A 16,782-nucleotide genomic window follows, 5' to 3' on the forward strand; every position below is an offset into this window, starting at 1 on the left:
AACAGGCTTGCTCTTTGAAACCATATAAAGGATATTAAAAGTTTGGATGGAAAGTACAGCCTGGTTCAAAGTTTCCCTAAAGAAAAAATCCCAACCAGGGAAAGTTTAGAAACAAAATTATTTCTTTCCCCCCCAGCAAAGGGAGTTTCACTTTTTGTTTTCCATGTCTTGCTCTCTTGCTTCACATACTGTGCTGTGGAACAGCAGCTGAGCTTGCAAATACTTCTGGAGGAAAAGGGCTGTTTTGCTTGAAGCTATGCCTGTCCTAGAGGGAAAAAACGTATGTTTTTAAGACTCCTAATTCCTGTATTTTAACTAACCAAGGAAAAATGTTGTTTAACATCACCTTGGCAAGTGTGTGTGGCATGTACATTTCCCAGATCAAATTGAAGCCTGACCCTTTATGCTTACCTTCAGTACACTTCTGTGTGGGCAAACTTGTGACCTCAGCCTTAGGCATGCCACAGCCCCTCCAGACTACATCTGGTCAGGCCATTTTGGGAAAGATTGCTGTGGGCTGACCCACAGCAGGGGCAGGAGCTTACTGTGGTTTTCTCACTGGGGGTTTCCCCACAATGAAAGGGGAGGTAGAGAAGGTTTTACCCTCTGGATTGGTTTATGAAGGGTAAATATGTAGCTCTGCAGGACTCAAGAAAAAGGCACTTGGGTGAAAGCTGAGTGCCCTTCTTGGAGGTGGGCTTGATGTGTGGCTGACTCATGGGGGCGGGAGAGCTATCATTTTAGTGAAGAACAGATGTGAAATATATTAACTGGAGCCCTCTTCTCTCCAAGATTTCCTTCAGCAACCCCCCCTCTCACTTCTGTCTTCTCAAGGACTCTATTATTTCACACAGGAGAAAGAAGTGAGAGTTCAGGATTTTCTCTCCCTCTAGAGAGATCCACTGGGATTTACATTTTACTTGTACCTATCTTCTAAGTAAGGGATTAAGGTCCTTGAAACTGGAAAACATAAAGAGAAAAATAAAGCTTAGAGCCTGTGATATTTACTATGCTGGTCAGTGAAGATAGATGCAAAAAGCTTTAAAAATAAGTAGGCTATTTCAACAGCGAGGACCCCAGTGAAATTGCTGTCTGACTTCCCTCACAGAACAGATTGGGGTTTCCAAAAGTGTTACCCACTCACAGCATTTACCCATCTGAGTTGGACTTTTGCATGCCAAGGACTTGTCAAACTGACTTCTCCTCAAAGCTTTTTAGGGTGCCCAGCCTGATGTGGCTTCTAGGACACCGGTTTTCAAAAGGGGCTGACCATGCACTCTTCACCCATCAAAACTCAAAAAACTCCCTCTTAAATGGCTTTTCTCCACCATGATCTCAGTAGCCTAAATACAGCAGCCAGAACTGTTTTCCAAAAATAACATGTCAGCAACTTTCAGAGTTTCATGATTTGTAAATGCTTCTGTGATCAACCTCAGACTTCCTCAAAAATTCTCCAGGGGGAAACAGCTCTTACAGATCACAAGGAAAGGACTTTTTTTTCTGTTTCAGATATCTGGAGGGGATGTCCAAATGATTCCTCTTCTGGGAGCTGCCTTGATTTTTTTTCCATGAGGAAATTTTCCAGCATATAATTTGGTAGAATTATGTCATGCCAGCTGCCCCTGTTTATCTTGAAAATGACAAAATACTCTAAGAAGAGATGCTGCTTCTACATCATGAGTGCCTACATGGGAAGTTACACTTTAACACTACAGAAATATAGTTGTATTGCTCACCCATGCTGTAAATTCCTGCTTAGCCCTTAGACCCAAGTCACGGTGTCCTTGTAGTGTTACAGCCTGAGGACTTAAATGTGGTTTCAGAAATGTCGCTTCATCTGGCCAACCTTTGCACAGACACTGTTCTGTTAGAGCTGCAGAGAGAAGGTTGAGAGGGGATTTTGTGAGGCTGACAAACCCTTTCTCCTGCTGTTTTGTCACTCAAGACAGAGATTCTTTCAGTGCTGATTTTGATGCCCTCCACACTGACCCACAGTGCCCCACAATCAACCTTATTTCTGTTCAGATCAACACGGAGGGCGGGGAAAAAAAGAATAAAACCAGTTGCAGAAATGGGAGTGACCTAACAGATTTAAACGGAGAAGCACTGGCTCCTACACGCAGGGGTTTTCCCTGTGACGAGGCCCTTCAAGATAAGCCATCTGGGGGATTCCCCAGTCTGCCTCCAGAAATATCACTCCAGAAGCAGTAGCAGTTTCACTCTGCTCTCACAGTCGGTCCAGTGAAGAGGCACACTGTTGCTGCTCTGTGGTTTAAAGCAGCAAAAGCCATGTCTTCAGTAGTCTACGCTCTGCTCATCACCCTGTGCAACAGTAAGTGGGGAGCCTTGCCTTTTTCATTCTGGTCTTTCACATTTATTTTGTGGGGATATGTTTTGGGAAGAGAGGGAGGATTACCTGGGCAAACTCTTTTAAAGGTGATGTGTACCTGTGCTTTGCAGTTTGGTGCTTGATCAGTGGGGCTTCTGTGGCGGTCCCAGAAGTTGCTGTGAGATGTGCTGAAGAAGCGCTGCTGCCCTGTAAAGTTCTTTGGGACTCCTCAGTCACCTACCAGACAGCATCTTGGTACAAAGTAAGAAAAAACCCTAAGTTACTTGAGCAGTCTGCTTTGCTTTCCTACTTGATACTGGCTTGTCTTGTACAAAACGGGTTATTTTATAAAGAGGCATCCACCTCTCAGTGCAGCAGAGATAAGGCAGCAATGAAAGCATTTGAGCTGTTCACAGAGAACTGGCATTTTCCATGTCAATGTAGACAGACTATTTGAGTGTGATCCCTGAATTGCTCTTGGCCTGCTTTTCTATCTAAATATTGCTGGCTTCCAGGGATCAGAATTCAGGTGATGCCCCATGTACATATACCACTCCAAAGAGGAGTCTTTCCAGGATGTTTCTTCAGAGCAAAAGCTGGTATTTAAACCTTGAAACATCAGTGATATTGTGCCTTGGTTAATCTCCCCCCAAACAGGAGCTGATTTTTTGTTTGAAATAGAAGAACTAATCAAGTACTTGCTATTCTTTAGGAAGGTTTGGCTAGTGGAGGTGGACATCAGGGCAGGGTATGCAGAAATGCTGATGGAGAGCTACAAATTCTGAGTTATCTCTTTGCATCACGAAGTGAAAGTCCAGTCGTGGCTGTGCTGGTTCAGCATTCCCATCTCCAAAGCAGGAGAGCCCTGCTGACCACATATTTGCAGGAGGGCTACAAGGATCAATTGGCTAATGAGCAGCAAGTTCTGTTCAACGCTTTCAAGATTAAATTTCTTGTAGAAAGAGAGGCAGAGTTGCGCAGTGGCTGAAGAAGTGGCTATTGACTTGCTGTATTGTACCATGTATTTGCATCTCAGGGCATAATTTCAGCTTATGGTTGAGCCAAAAAGTTCTGTTCTCCCTCATTCTTCACTCCCAGACATGCACTACCGCCACTTACCATGGGTCAGTCCTGGTGGTCCTCTAGTTGCCTGTTAAGTCAATTTGCTGTTGCTTGTTGTAATAGGGGAAAATCAATCTGCAAATAGATTTTGTGAGTTACAGAGTTTAATTACTTTCCCATGTGATGGGAGAGCAGTGGAAGGGAAAAAACCCTATTGTTGGTGAGTGAAAACTATTAATTTATCTCTGCCAGAACATAAAGCCACAGCCTTGGCTTCCCCAGCAGCTTGGTCAGATATATTTTTAAAATTATTCCCTATAGTAAACCAACAAACAGTGTTATTAGATAGGGTTTCTGTGGTTGAAACTTGCAGTCCATCTGAGTGTCAGTTCTAGTACAACAATGAGCATCTGCCTACTGACTAGATGACAACTGCAACCCAAAGGTACCTAACTCTGAAAGAGCTGTTTCGAACATCTGGCTACCAGCCCATCAGCAAGTGCAGCATCTATAGTCTCCTTCTTCTTCCAAAATGCTGAACTAAATGTGGGTGGGAGACAGAGAGGAGAGAATAATGCATTTGGTTGCAGATTACTCTGAGAGCTGGCATAGGTGTCAACTTGCTCTTTTTTTTGCTTTCTGCTTCAAAAGCTGGATAAAGACATGTATTTTCCATACAGATACATGCTAATTATTTAAGGCCCCATGTTTCCCACAGAATCTAGACAGCGCAGGGAGCGCACTGCAGGCAAACCATGCAGTCTGGTGGACCTGGAGGAATTGAGCAGAAGTGGTTATGGGTGGGGGAGTACTAAACAGAGAGGTTGACTGGATCCCTGAAAATTCTCCCCCAAACCACTGTTGGAAGTCAACAAAACCAAAAACAGTTTCAGCAGGCTGAAGTGTGGGGATCCTCCAGAAGCATGTCTTTCTGAGGTCAGTGGCAGCTGGGAGGGCCAGGCAACACACAGGAGCCAAAAGCCATTGCCCTGATGAAAGAGTGTAAGGAAACCCTGTAGACCATATTCCATGTTGTCTCGTAGCTCTTTACAGCTCCACCTGGGCACAAAATGACTGCACATGCAAGGGAGGGTGTTATTTGATGATGCCTTTTGTGTATGCCCCTTCCTCGGCGGCCCTCGCTAGTGCTGCTTTCCTTTGCAGCAGTCTCGACTGCCGCTGCACCTCCCCTGCCATGTCCTGCCAGTGTCCTCTCCTTCCATGGTCTCCTTGCTCCTCCTCCTTCATACGTTTCACTCGGGAAAAGACTGTTTTTCCAGTGCCCAGCATGATAGGACCTCATGCTTTTTTTCTCTGCTGGCACTGCCTAAACCACAAGAAGTAACAAAACGTAGCTACCCTCAGCTCTTGCCACCATCCTCAGGGGCTGATGGCACCAACCATGGTACTGCAGTCTGCTGGTTACTCATCCCAGGAGAGAGATGGGAAGCGGGGACAGGCAGTTAATGCCACTCTTGGTGATGCTAGCTCAAGCCACAGTCACAGCCATATTAGGAATAGCACAGCACCAAAGCTAAAAAGCCTGACTCTCAGCAGGAAAAAAGTTAATTTAGGCTCAGTGTTTTGTGCTGAAGAAGCCATACTTCTTCTGCTTGTGGGGCTAGCTAAATAGGCAGCAGCTTGAAGCTCCCTCTCCTCTCCCTCTCCTTTCCTCTCCCACTCTTCTCCCTCTCCCTTTTCTTGGCTGCGTGCTGCTGTCCCCACCCGACACTGCAAAAGGAGGGTGGGGGAATGGCAGAGCACGACTGGGCTACCCAACATAGAGAATTAATCTGTTATTTAAAAAACAACTACTGAAGGATTAATCAATAAACACCACATATACCCCCAAAGGCCTAATTAAAAGGTAATTCCAACAAATGGTATGAAATTTCAGACTATAAAGTTCAAGCAGCTGTTAGGCTAAATCTTTTGTATAAGGCCACTTTGAACTGTGCAGTAAATGCAAGCAATTAACCTTTGCTTCTGCTGCTTTAAAAAAATGATGGCGACAACATTACGGTGCTGCACGTGCAGCTGTTTGCGCAGGGTGAACGCTCAGCGAACAACCCCCTCCTTCCTACTGGCACCTCTGCATGCTCTGACCAATTAAGGGGTACTTTTAAATAGTTTGTTACAATCTGCTTTAAAAAAAAAAGAAAAAAAAGAGATGCTGTTTAAAAGTACTTGCTTTTTCAGTTTTGTATGGAAAAATAATTGTTTAAAGGAGTTAATATTCTGGTGCCAAAAATCCAACCGGATATAAAAAAGAAGGATTGCATTCAACAGTTCCTTCACTTTTGCTAATATCTCGTACTGCAAAAAAGCCATGCATGTGTTTAACCTGTTGTGCACCCAGTATCCTTGGAGCTAATTAGCTTATCTGCATGAAGTGTAAGTAGTTCTGTGCGGAATCAGGACCACACTCAGTCAGCTCAGACAAAACAATTTTTACTTAGAAATACTTGAAGTAGGCAGGCCTAGCACACTGGGGAGAAGGTAGAGCACAAAGTCCTCTTCCAGCCTGGTGCAGCTCTCACCCCATTCACTATGTGGCCATGGAAAAGTTAGAGCGTTCATAATGATGATACCCTTCAAGTGTGGGTCATTTTTAGGACTGCTGGGCAACCTATATGCCATAAACCCGTATATGAGCAGTGTGGAAGTTTGCCAACTGAGAACTGAAAACTAGGTCATTTTTGCATAAGCACCCAGGTACTGGGAATTGTATATGGAAATACTGGTTTGAATCTCTACGGCCCACCTATGAAACAAGAACCCGGGTAATGAAACTTTACTTACCTTTCTGCCTCGTAAGGCTAATGAAAACTGAACAGTTTCTCTTTGTGTAGCACACTGAAAATAAGAACCACTTCATAAAACCTCATAATTATCACTTTATATCCAGTTTGAAAACCAAGTTTATACACACACAAATGAAGTCCCAGTGGATATTTCGCTATTTTGTTCATGTGATAGCCAGAAAAGTCTTAATCTAAAACAAATCTTGAGGAAGAGGAAAGAAGGCTATACTTCAGTGGAGGGAAGTCTGTTAACTTTATAACACTTCCCTGAAAAATATAAAATTGTGGCAGAATTAGAGGGGGAAGTCATATTACAAAATAAGAATAAACCTTATAGACATTTAATATTAATCGCACCTTCCTTCCAAGGAAATTACTTTTGCTAAATGTGCATAGCTATTACCTATTAGCATAGGTAAATAGTTGCTAAATTACTTCAGTCTAATTTCTAACATACCCAAAGAAATGCAGTTAAATACTCCTCAGACATCTATTCAGCTCCAAGTAGCTCCAACACATTGATGATTTAGACAGGAAGGGAGCAGTGGAAATGATTTCATGACCAAAACAATTCTTTTGCCTGACATGAGCTAGCACTGGATGCCCTTAGCTAAAAAAAAAAACCCCAAAACAATAAAGAGGCTGTGTGACTGAGTCAGAGGGCTTTTCCAGCTGGCTCATGTGTCACATGCAGTTCCTTTGCTGTAATTTCGGGGTTGGGTTTTGGTTTTTCTTCTTTTTCTTTCCCCTTTAAAGCACAGTTAGAGTTCACTCATGTGCCCACAATTTATGTCTGTTTTTTTCAAATTTAACATTGGTATCTCTACATGACACTGTATAGGAACCATATGGATGCACCTTCAGCACTAATCAAATGTGAAAGTGCTTTTTGTGCTGAAAAATACACCTATTAAGTGGTTTCAGCTCAGTTGTGATTCATTATATGTTGGCTATCGGGCATTGCCAGAATTCTAGCTATTTTGCTTCAGAAAATAAATTCCTTCTGGCTGTATATAGTTTTTAGATCTCTTTAGCAGTCAGAAATTTCAACTTGGCCATTATTGCTGGTACAATTTTAAACAAACCCATTTTTACAATCATCCCACCCTCAGAAGAAAATAAATTAATGTTAATACATTCCACCTTTAAACTGACATCAGTTTTGGACCTGAACCATTTTGTTTGAAATAAAAATTTGCTTTCATGGGAAAAGTGGATTATATTGGCACTTTGATTTACCTGGGAGCCAATGTACCACCTTAGTCTGGGAAAAGCTCGATGAGAAAAGGGATTCAATGAGAGCAGAGAGCAGGAGTTAACTTAACAACTGCTTGCTCTCACATGTACATGATAAAATTAAATTTTAATTGATTAGTTGGGTGTAAGTACTACAGCATGGGTGAATTGCCTTTGTTTAGTGGCACAATCGTGTAATGCTGTAGCAGTTTTCAAAACTGCAGCTAAAACCCAGCCAGCTAGGACCAAGAAAAGTGTTTCTTCTCCTTCTTACAACTTGTTTTTAGTTCTCTGAAAAAGAAATATTTGCTGAAGAGCACTTAAATTTTGGAGGCCTAATTATTCTACCTATTTCTCGTAATTCAGCCAGTCAGAGAACAGAAATGTATCAGCTCAGCCGTATTTTCAATCAAACCTATCCCATTTTAATATCCACTGTATCACCACCACTATTCTTACCAAAAAGGTCCAGGCTAGGAGAAGCTTAACAGGAATCGGTCAATTGACTGGAAAATACATGTGGGAAAATCTCAACCTCTTTAGACCAAGCATTTACAAGCTTTTAGGAACTAGAATAACTTTCAATTAAACTCACTAAAATAAGGCAACTAGAGCTGGTTGCTCAGGGCTGTGTCCAGCCAGGTTTTGAAAGTCTCCAAGGATGGAGACTCCCCACCCTCTCTGAGCAGCCCATTCCAGTGTTCAACCACCCCCACAGTAAAAAAGGTTTTTCTTATGTTTAAATGGAGTTTTCTGAATTTCAGTTTGTGCCCATTGCTTCCTGTCTTGTCTCTGGAGGCCAGTGAGAAGAGTCTGGCTTTAGCTTCTTTATCCCCCCAGCGATCAGATACATGTTGATAAGATGCCCCTGAGCCCGGTCTCCTCCAGGCTCAACAGTCCTGGCTCTCAGCCTCTCCTCGTATGTCAGATGCTCCAAGCCATTAATCATCTTTGTGGCCCTTCGCTGGACTCTCTCTCCAGCATGTCCATGTCTCCCTCGTACTGGGAAGCCCAGGACTGGACCCAGCACTCCAGGTGCATCTCACCAGGGCTGAGCAGGGGGGAAGGATCGACCTGCCGGAGATGCTCTGCCGAGTGCAGCCCAGGAGGCTGTTGGTGGTCTTTGCCACAAGGGCTCATCGCCGGCTCATGGTCAGCTTGGCGTCCACCAGGACCCCCAGGGCCTTTCCAGCAGGTTGGCCCCAGCCTGTCCTGGTGCCTGGGGTTATTTGTCCCCAGGGGCAGGACTTGGCATTTCTGTTTGCTGAACTTCAAGAGGCTCCTGTCAGCCCACGTCCCCAGCCTGCCGAGGTCCCTCTGGATGGCAGCAGGACCCTCTGGCGTATCAGCCACTCCTCCCAGCTTTGTGTCATCTGCAGACTTGCTCTGCCCCAGTGTCCAGGTCGTTTAATGAAGGTGTTGGACAGTATCAGCCCCTGGGGATAGCATTTCCTCTCATTGCTATGGAGGTGATTGATATGATAGAAAACAACAGACTTAGCCCCCCAGCTGATTTCTGAAAAAGCCTGTCACAAACGTTGCTGCTGGCGAACGTATATGTGACAATAAACATGAACTCACATTTCTTTTGTTGCTTAATTTTCTTAATGGGTAGTTTTATGCAGATAGGAAGAATGATGCTGCCAGCCTGCAGGTCCCTGTTCCCAGCAAAATTCTTGCTTCAGTAACCCCCAGCAGCCAGCATGGCAACGAGACCCTTTTTATGTAAATAGATTCAGTAGCATTTCTACTGGTCCCCGCATGGATCATGATTTGCCTTTCGAATTTTGGTAAAGCCATTAACAGCAAACATGGGAGCAGGAAAAGAAAACCTCCCTTTCCTCCTCCCGTTGGCAGTGGGGAGCAGAGGGAGCCGGCATGCTGCAGCTCGCTTGCCAGCACGGTGGAAAGGAAATGAAATGCAAACGAAATGCGGGCAGAAAATATTTTGTCGCTGATTAAAGAAGAAGATGGTCCCTACACAAGTGGATTGCAGCCACCAACAGCATTCGCTTCGATCCCTCTAAGCTTGTGTGGAATTAATTAGGTAAAACCCCTAGCATTTACCTTGGGCTGTGGTATCACCTGGAGGACATTTGGCATGAATTAGCGCTGGATTATCATAGGAGCTTGAGCTGCAAAATGATCTGTCTAGTGAGAGTCTGCCAAGTAATTCACAGGAGGTGGCAAACAAAGTGGCATTTTCATAATTTTAATTAGGTTTGGGGGGAAAAGAGGTTGGTTTGAATAGAGCAAGAGGCAGAATGATGACCTTACTGAACATCTCATGGACTTCCTTTTACACAACTGGGATATGGGGACATACTCTGCAAATTTGCTCAGATGTTTCCTTGCTACTTAGAGATTTTAAAAAGGGAGGGGTTGATTTTTTTTCGTAGTAGCAGATAAGATTGCAGCCGAAAAAGGCTTGGCTCAGGCATCAGAGAAAGGGGATGCTGTGACCTCTGAGTAGGGATGGATGCACTGTGTGTAGAGGCTGGAAAAATGCCACCAGATGTCTCTGTAGCCTAAAAAATGTAGGGAGGCTGCTAGGCACCCCAGCACCACAAACGACTGCCTTGCCTGCCTTTGCTCTTCAGTAAAGAGGAGACTTAATGGAGAAAAAGAGGCATGCAAAACCCGAATTCAACCCATACATATGAACCGTTACTCCTCCTCCCCAAATGCACAGGTTTGTGACCCCCATCCAGATCGCGACTGGTTTCTCCACAAGTGAGGGAGCCGGATTAGGCCACGAAGTAACTTTGTTTTCTATTTTGGGGAAAGGCATGTTGTTAGTGCAGCTTCACGGACACTGCTTTGCCTTACGCAGAGCGGGTCTGTGTAAGGCAAAGTTTGACTTGCTTGTCTCCAGGGTCACCGTCACTGTACTTGTGACAGCAACTGAGCACCTTGAAATGCTTTGGAGGCAATAATCAACCCTATCCCTCAGTGTCCCCATAAAATTGAGAAGTTAAATCATTTACCAAAAATCTCACTGGGAATAAGAGCATGGTCAGGCATAGGATGCATGGACTTAATTGACTTCTCCCTTATACTAGCAGTGGTGATTACAATTGCATACAGAAAGATCGAAGTGTTTTCTGATTCCCAGGTCTCAGCCACAAGAATCACAGCACCATTTACCACCCAAGACAGCAATTACTTATGCTACCGGTGAACTAAAAAAAAAAAAAAAGAAAAAAACAAAACCAATTTTCTGTGTGTAGCTCAGACCTCCTATTTGCATTTTAGGGCAATGCAAAGGGCAGGCAGGCTGGTTCTCTTTATTGCCCTGTGGGCAGTTTTAAATTTCACGAAGGAAGGGGGTGGTAAGGGAAGGGAGAGTGGCAAAAATTAGATCTGAGGGAGGTCAACTCTCTCCACTTAACTGCTGTTGACCCACTTGTGACCAGAGCTGAGCCCAGCCTGGGTAGTGGAATTCCTCTGGCCACATCTCTTGACAATGTGCAGGGCCTGAAAAATCTCTAAATCCCTGCAGCACAGTGAAGTCCCTACAGCCTGAAAACCACCATAGGTACTGCTCATCTCATAGGTGCTTGGGGCTGAGCATAATAAGAAAGAGAAGCTGGGGTAAATTTACTGGGGGATTAAGAGGAAGAATGTGCTTTCTTCCCTGTTGCTGGGTAAAGTGTGGAAAGCCCCAGGGAATTACTGCTGTGTTTCAGTTGATGCACTAAAAAAACCCCAAACCTTTCTGAGAAAGGATCTTTACAATTATGAAGATCTTGTGCTTTAGTCCGATTCCCCAGTTCCTGAAAGTTCCCCAATTTGCAGCTTGCTTTACACCATTTTAGGGCTGCAAAAGTAGCAAAGTATAATGGGGCATCAGGCCCATATTTCTCTCCAGACCCCCAAGAACGCTTTCGTCATGCAAATACATGAAAGGGAAACCAGATACTCCTAGCCTCAGTATGAGAAAATTGTGTTAATTTTAATAACTTACAGCGTGATGGTTATACCCTGATGCAGTAGCTATACTGATAGAAAGTAAGCACCAACATGCAACCCAAAAATGTGTCTGTTAAAATAAAATAATAAAAAAGTCTTGGCTTACATTAGTGATAGGTTTGGCTGAGAAGCTGAGCCTTGGACTGTATGAGCTGGCTCTGGCGGTCCACAGAAAGACTGAATTCATTACTCGGGAAACCTTCATGGAAGGCACGCTGCCTCGAATCCCAGGGAGCAATGTCGATGAATAAGAATGGACACGGGCTAATTCAAACCCTTCTCCCATCTTTCAAATCAAGTTAGTGATTTCTCTCTTCTTTGTGGTTCCCAGCCAATTGTCATTTTCAGTGCATCCTATCACCCCGCAGTACAAACTGTTCTGGGAATACACTTCATTCCTCCAGCAGCCTCTCAGCAATGCCAAGGAATGTAGCTCTTCTGGTTACAATTAAGAAATTCAACATACAAATGCTCCCCAAGTGCACCAGAACCTGCTTGTGACCTTCACGCAACTGAATCTGAAGGAGTTGAAGCAATTTTTTGTTCTTTGCTTCCAACGAAGAGGGGAGGGGAGGGGAAGGGGGAAACCCCCATTCCTCCAGAGAGGCACGGTGGTTTCAGGGGTCAGCTGCACAGAGACTGGCACGGGGAAGTGCAGTTTCCAGGGCTGCGTTCCCACAAGGAGCTCTGGGCTGCAGGGTCGCTGGGAGGATGCCAGCCCGTGCTGGCAGAGCCGGCGCGCTCTGCGGCATGCCTGCCGGGTAGGCAGGTTGAATTCCCATCGCTGCACGGCAAAAATTGTGCTGGCAGGGCGAGCGCAGGGAGCGGTGGAGCCTACCTGCCTGCTGCCACGCTCTCCTGGGGACCTCCAGTCCCCAGAGCCACTGCTAAGCAGCTGGGTAGGAATGCCTCTTGCTGCCTCGGCTCCATCCCCGTGGACCGTCTCTCTCTGTTTGAACTCTTTTGGGGCCTCTGCGTAGACACTTTGAGAGCAAACTCTACCGCTGCCTTTTATCATGTTACATCTCCACCAGGATTGTGTCCAGGAGAAGCAGATTAAGAAGCTATTACAGAATAGCTCTATAGTATCTATTTAGAATATAGTGTCTATTTAAGGAAAAATGTGCATGTGAGCACGTACATTGTGAGCATGAACGTATTAGATGCTTTTGAGATTCCCCCCACCTCTCTTCAGCCTCTGTATTTTCAGCCATAAGCCGCCTTTAAAACTCTCTTTCCCCTAAAACTCAGGCTGACACCGTTGCCCAAGAGGAGAAATATATTTGTGTTTTCCAGATGGCTGGAGAAGGCGAAGGAATAGCATGGAAAGTCCTTGATGTGGAATCTCATTATCCAAAAGAACTTGGGGGGTCCCTGGAGCTCTCCAACGACACCTTCTTTTCACTGAGGATCAAAAATGCAACCAGCCGAAACAGCGGGACATATAAGTGCATTGTGGGGCAACAGAGTGGAGAACACAATCTGAGTGGCACAGTCACATTAAGAGTAACAGGTACAGTAGAGACTCTTGACTGTCTCATGCTCCACGTGGCATTTCATGAAGGTAACAGTTTAAAAATATTTTATAAACACCAGAACAATGTAACACTTTGCTTCACATTTCAGGTTGCCCTGGAATAGAAGATGAAAAACTAAAAAAATACAAAGCTGAGCTTTTCATGCTGACTTGTCTTGGGATTTTTTACTTGCTGCTCATCTTTTTTACCTGTGTAAGTAATTCCCTTTCTCATAAACAAACCAACAAAAAACCCACCCCGCACTCATTTTCTCTGCTAGCACCACCTTAACACAGCCAATCAGATGTTGGTGTTTGTACTTAATTTATGATCAAATCCTTTAAATACTTACACGGTATTTTCAAAGCCAGAGGAAACTCAGGCGCACAAGAAACAGAGGATGGAGTCCCAAAGAGATATAAAATTTCACTGCACCCTGATCTTTCTCAAACCAGACAGTTATTTTCCTGCACCCTGCTGCCCATTTCTGCTTCCAGTTACTCTGAGTGGAAGCTACTCTTCAGTTCAAGGGCACATCAACAGCTCTTCTGCTTTGGTGCTTGGGAACAGCATTTGCCTGAGATGGAGGCACAGGCCCTTGGGATCCCTTTCTCACCTATGGCATCGCTTTGTGTGGTGGCATGACGGACAAGTTCAAGTCCACCTATTTTTTTGCCTCAGTATCCATATCTGTAAATTGGTGACAACCCCATTTCAGACGGGCATTTTTGTGAAGCTCCATCTTTCTTGGTAAACAGACATTTTAAGATCCTTGGAAAAGAACATCCTGGGGGTTTTATCCACACCCTTAACGCTGTCAGGTATTTCTGGGAAAGGTGGGGAGAGGAGGTATTTGGGAAGCTCAGTTCACAGAAGCAAAAATATTTTTTGTTTGCAATAGTGGTGAAGTCACCCCCTCGTGCAGAAAAACCAGGAGGTCTGTGCCTCCTGGCTTAAAGGCAGCATGAGCCTCAGGTCTTGGTACAGTGCAACACTGGCTGCATTTCTAATTAAAAACAAAACAAAACCACCTCCAGCGTTTTGGGAGGTCAAATCTAACTTTTGCTGCCTATTTCATATTTGTCTTCTTGTTTTGCTCCTCAGCAGATGAATCATAGCTGTTGATTGGAGAATATCTAATTAGCTGCAGCTAAATGTAGCTTTTCATGTATCTTCAGGGAGCAATTAAATTTATGCCTGTCTCTTTTTTAGATTGACAATCCTGCCAGTAATTTGTGCCATTCAGACTAAAGTTTGACAAGATAAATCTTGTAGGAATTTGTTTGGATGAAAGTATGAAAGCAAGGATATCACTCAGAAGAGACACATGCCCCTGTTCTGCTCAGTGTCCTGAAAGAATTTCAGATCTCCACAGAAGCCTCTCCTTCCCACATGTAAAAAAAAAAGTCCCAGTTTTAGTGTTGCAGTTAAAAAAAAGCAGAGCCAAGTAGTGAAGATAACCACTCTGGTGGAATTACGTGTATCTTACTCTTGGGTGAGGTCCAGTCTCAGGTATCAACCTAGCTTTCATCAAAATTTAATATTTCCCTGATCCCACAAGTGAGCTTCATTATTTAAAATGCCTGTTAAATTCTTACAGGTTGCCTTGTCCTCTCCTTTTGTGGAGATTGTGCCTTATCTCCACTAAACTCAACAGCAACAATAAGTTTAAGGCTGGTTGGCAGGACTGGGGCTTTACTTTGACAACTAGATGAAATTTCAGGCGCTGGCCTGTATTGAAGCCAGGTGGAAACACACTTGCAAGAGCTTGATGCAAGGCCTGTTCATATGAAAACTTGAATTAAATATAAAATTCCTTTCGTGACTAAGGCTTTTGTCCTATAATGCTCCTTGATTGAGCAAGAAACAGTACTGGGTGCTTCTGGTAACAAACAAATAAAAAAGGTCTAATAAGCCATGGTTAGCAGAGATAAAAAGCAAAACTTTCAAGCTTTAAAAAAAAAATTGCCTTTCACAGGAATTCTCAGTTTTAAGCTTTCCTCTCTGCTTTCTTTTTTAGACATGTCTAAGAAAAGAGAGTATGTCTCCCAATTATCAAAAAAACAGACCAGATATGAAACACATGCTTACCCTCATCAATGTACGTGAAATGACAACTTTCCAGGATTTAAACAGCAACAGCACTTGCAAAAATGAGTTTACTTCAAGTTCTGTCTAAGATGACGTTGACAGCACCGTGGGCTCATCAGTAAACATGACACGAGCTGGATGGCCGAGTTGTACGGAGAGGAAATAAACAGCAATATATGGCCTCTTCGGAACAGCCTGAAAGTATAGGCAGCCTGTCAGTGATCTGCTTGCACTGGGCAAGCCTTCGAAAAGCACTGTCATGCACTACAGTAACTTTTGGGAGCTAGGCAGCTAAGAAATACCATTACAGCTACACAGCAGTGTTGCAATGCTGTTATGAAGTTGGCATCAACTTTATTTCACTCTGCTGTGCAGCCCTCTTGTTCTGAGCAAGAACGTGCCTGTGATATGAAGGCCAGGTGACAGGGAGGCCACGGGAGCGCAAAGCCGGGAGATTAAGCTCTTCACTGAACTAATAGCTCTCATCTTTCAAAAGCAAACGCAACAGGTGCTGCAGGACGGACAGATAAGTATGTGGGGCTGTTTCTGCTCCGTGTTCTGAGCCTGATTCTGGATGGAGTTCCTTTACTGCAAATGGGATGTAACTTGTCATGTGATGTTCAAGTAGGCTGAAGAGGTGACTTCATGCTCTTGTCCTGGGTGAATCAAATCAACATTCATTTTTAAATCTGAGAGTGACAGACGGGCTGAAATGTAAGAAGAGAGAAAATATTCTGGAAATCTTTCTGGACTGAGAGGAACTTTCTATCTCTGCAAGAGAAGTAGGGATGGATTTGCACAATGGGTCCGTCAGTCACTTCCCAGAGGCATCTCCATAAAGAATCCATAGATCAGTCCATAGGAAGTTTCAACGAGACCGTTAACCTTAAAGCAACAAAAGTAAGAATGAAGCAGCCTGTGGTATTAACGAGATGTAAAGATGACTTATTTTGTCGTTTAGAAAACATAAAGCCAAATGTATGCAACACCCATGTCAGTCAAGTTACACAAGTGATGACCAAAGCCATGGCTTGGAAGAAATCAACTATCCATATGTTTGGGATGTATCAAGTCAGCTGTGAGATACAGAAATAGAAGACAGGGCATATGAGCACCCACTCTGGTGCTGACAGTGTGTAGTATATGTGAAACAAGGACATGAGAAAAGCTGAACTCAGGCACACAATATAAGGGAGAGAAGGCTTGTCCTCTTGGACTGAAGAAAACCAGAGCGATTCTGGAGTCTGAAATCAAGGAACCTCCTTTATCGGGCTGCAGGTACAGAAGGTGAAGCAAGAGGAGTCCAGAGTGACTGTGGGTGTTTATGTCACAGCATGAGAATTTGAGCCCAAACATGAGAATTTGCAAGCACTTAAGAACACATCTTAAAAAAAAAAATAAAAAGAAATCCTTCAAGAGTTAAACTGCAACCTTAGGATTTTTAACGCAGTTTGGAATTCCAGGCTGTGACAAGGATGCTCTTTCTGTAATCCTTTGACCAATTTTGAAGTGCTGGTGGGAGGAAAGCACTGTGCATCACTCAGTAGTGCCTCTGTGAGCAGGGTAAATGTCTCCATTGGTGGAGTCCAAGGGGTTCCTGGCCAGAAGAATGGTTACAAGGGATATGCAATTTACTTAGAGCATGGTAAATTAATGCCACATTTGCTTGTTTATAATCGATTTTTGCATATAAATGCGTGTAACATACTTTAAATAAAAAATCAGAGTTAACCTATCATTTGTTTTTGTGTGCCACATATGGCAAATAAAT

General features: G+C 43.9%; 1 protein-coding gene across 1 annotated transcript; it reads left to right on the forward strand.

Annotated features, from left to right (window-relative positions):
• The first annotated feature begins 2,289 nt into the window (after nucleotides 1-2,289).
• Nucleotides 2,290-15,099, forward strand: CD83 (CD83 molecule). Its single transcript, XM_010573169.1, has 5 exons — nucleotides 2,290-2,332; nucleotides 2,461-2,591; nucleotides 12,700-12,916; nucleotides 13,030-13,133; nucleotides 14,941-15,099. Exons 1-5 carry the CDS (start codon nucleotides 2,290-2,292, stop codon nucleotides 15,097-15,099), a joined length of 654 nt encoding a protein of 217 aa, XP_010571471.1.
• Nucleotides 15,100-16,782: the final 1,683 nt, after the last annotated feature.

The sequence above is a fragment of the Haliaeetus leucocephalus genome, unplaced genomic scaffold (genome assembly GCF_000737465.1).
Source record: "Haliaeetus leucocephalus isolate CR32 unplaced genomic scaffold, Haliaeetus_leucocephalus-4.0 Scaffold373, whole genome shotgun sequence".
Lineage (NCBI taxonomy): Eukaryota > Metazoa > Chordata > Aves > Accipitriformes > Accipitridae > Haliaeetus > Haliaeetus leucocephalus.

Coding starts and splice junctions, on each gene's coding strand:
- CD83 (XM_010573169.1), top strand. CDS start 2,290: ATGTCTTCAGTAGTCTACGCTCTGCTCATCACCCTGTGCAACA. Junction 12,917..13,029: donor AGTCACATTAAGAGTAACAG/GTACAGTAGAGA, acceptor TTCACATTTCAG/GTTGCCCTGGAATAGAAGAT. Junction 13,134..14,940: donor TGCTCATCTTTTTTACCTGT/GTAAGTAATTCC, acceptor TTTCTTTTTTAG/ACATGTCTAAGAAAAGAGAG.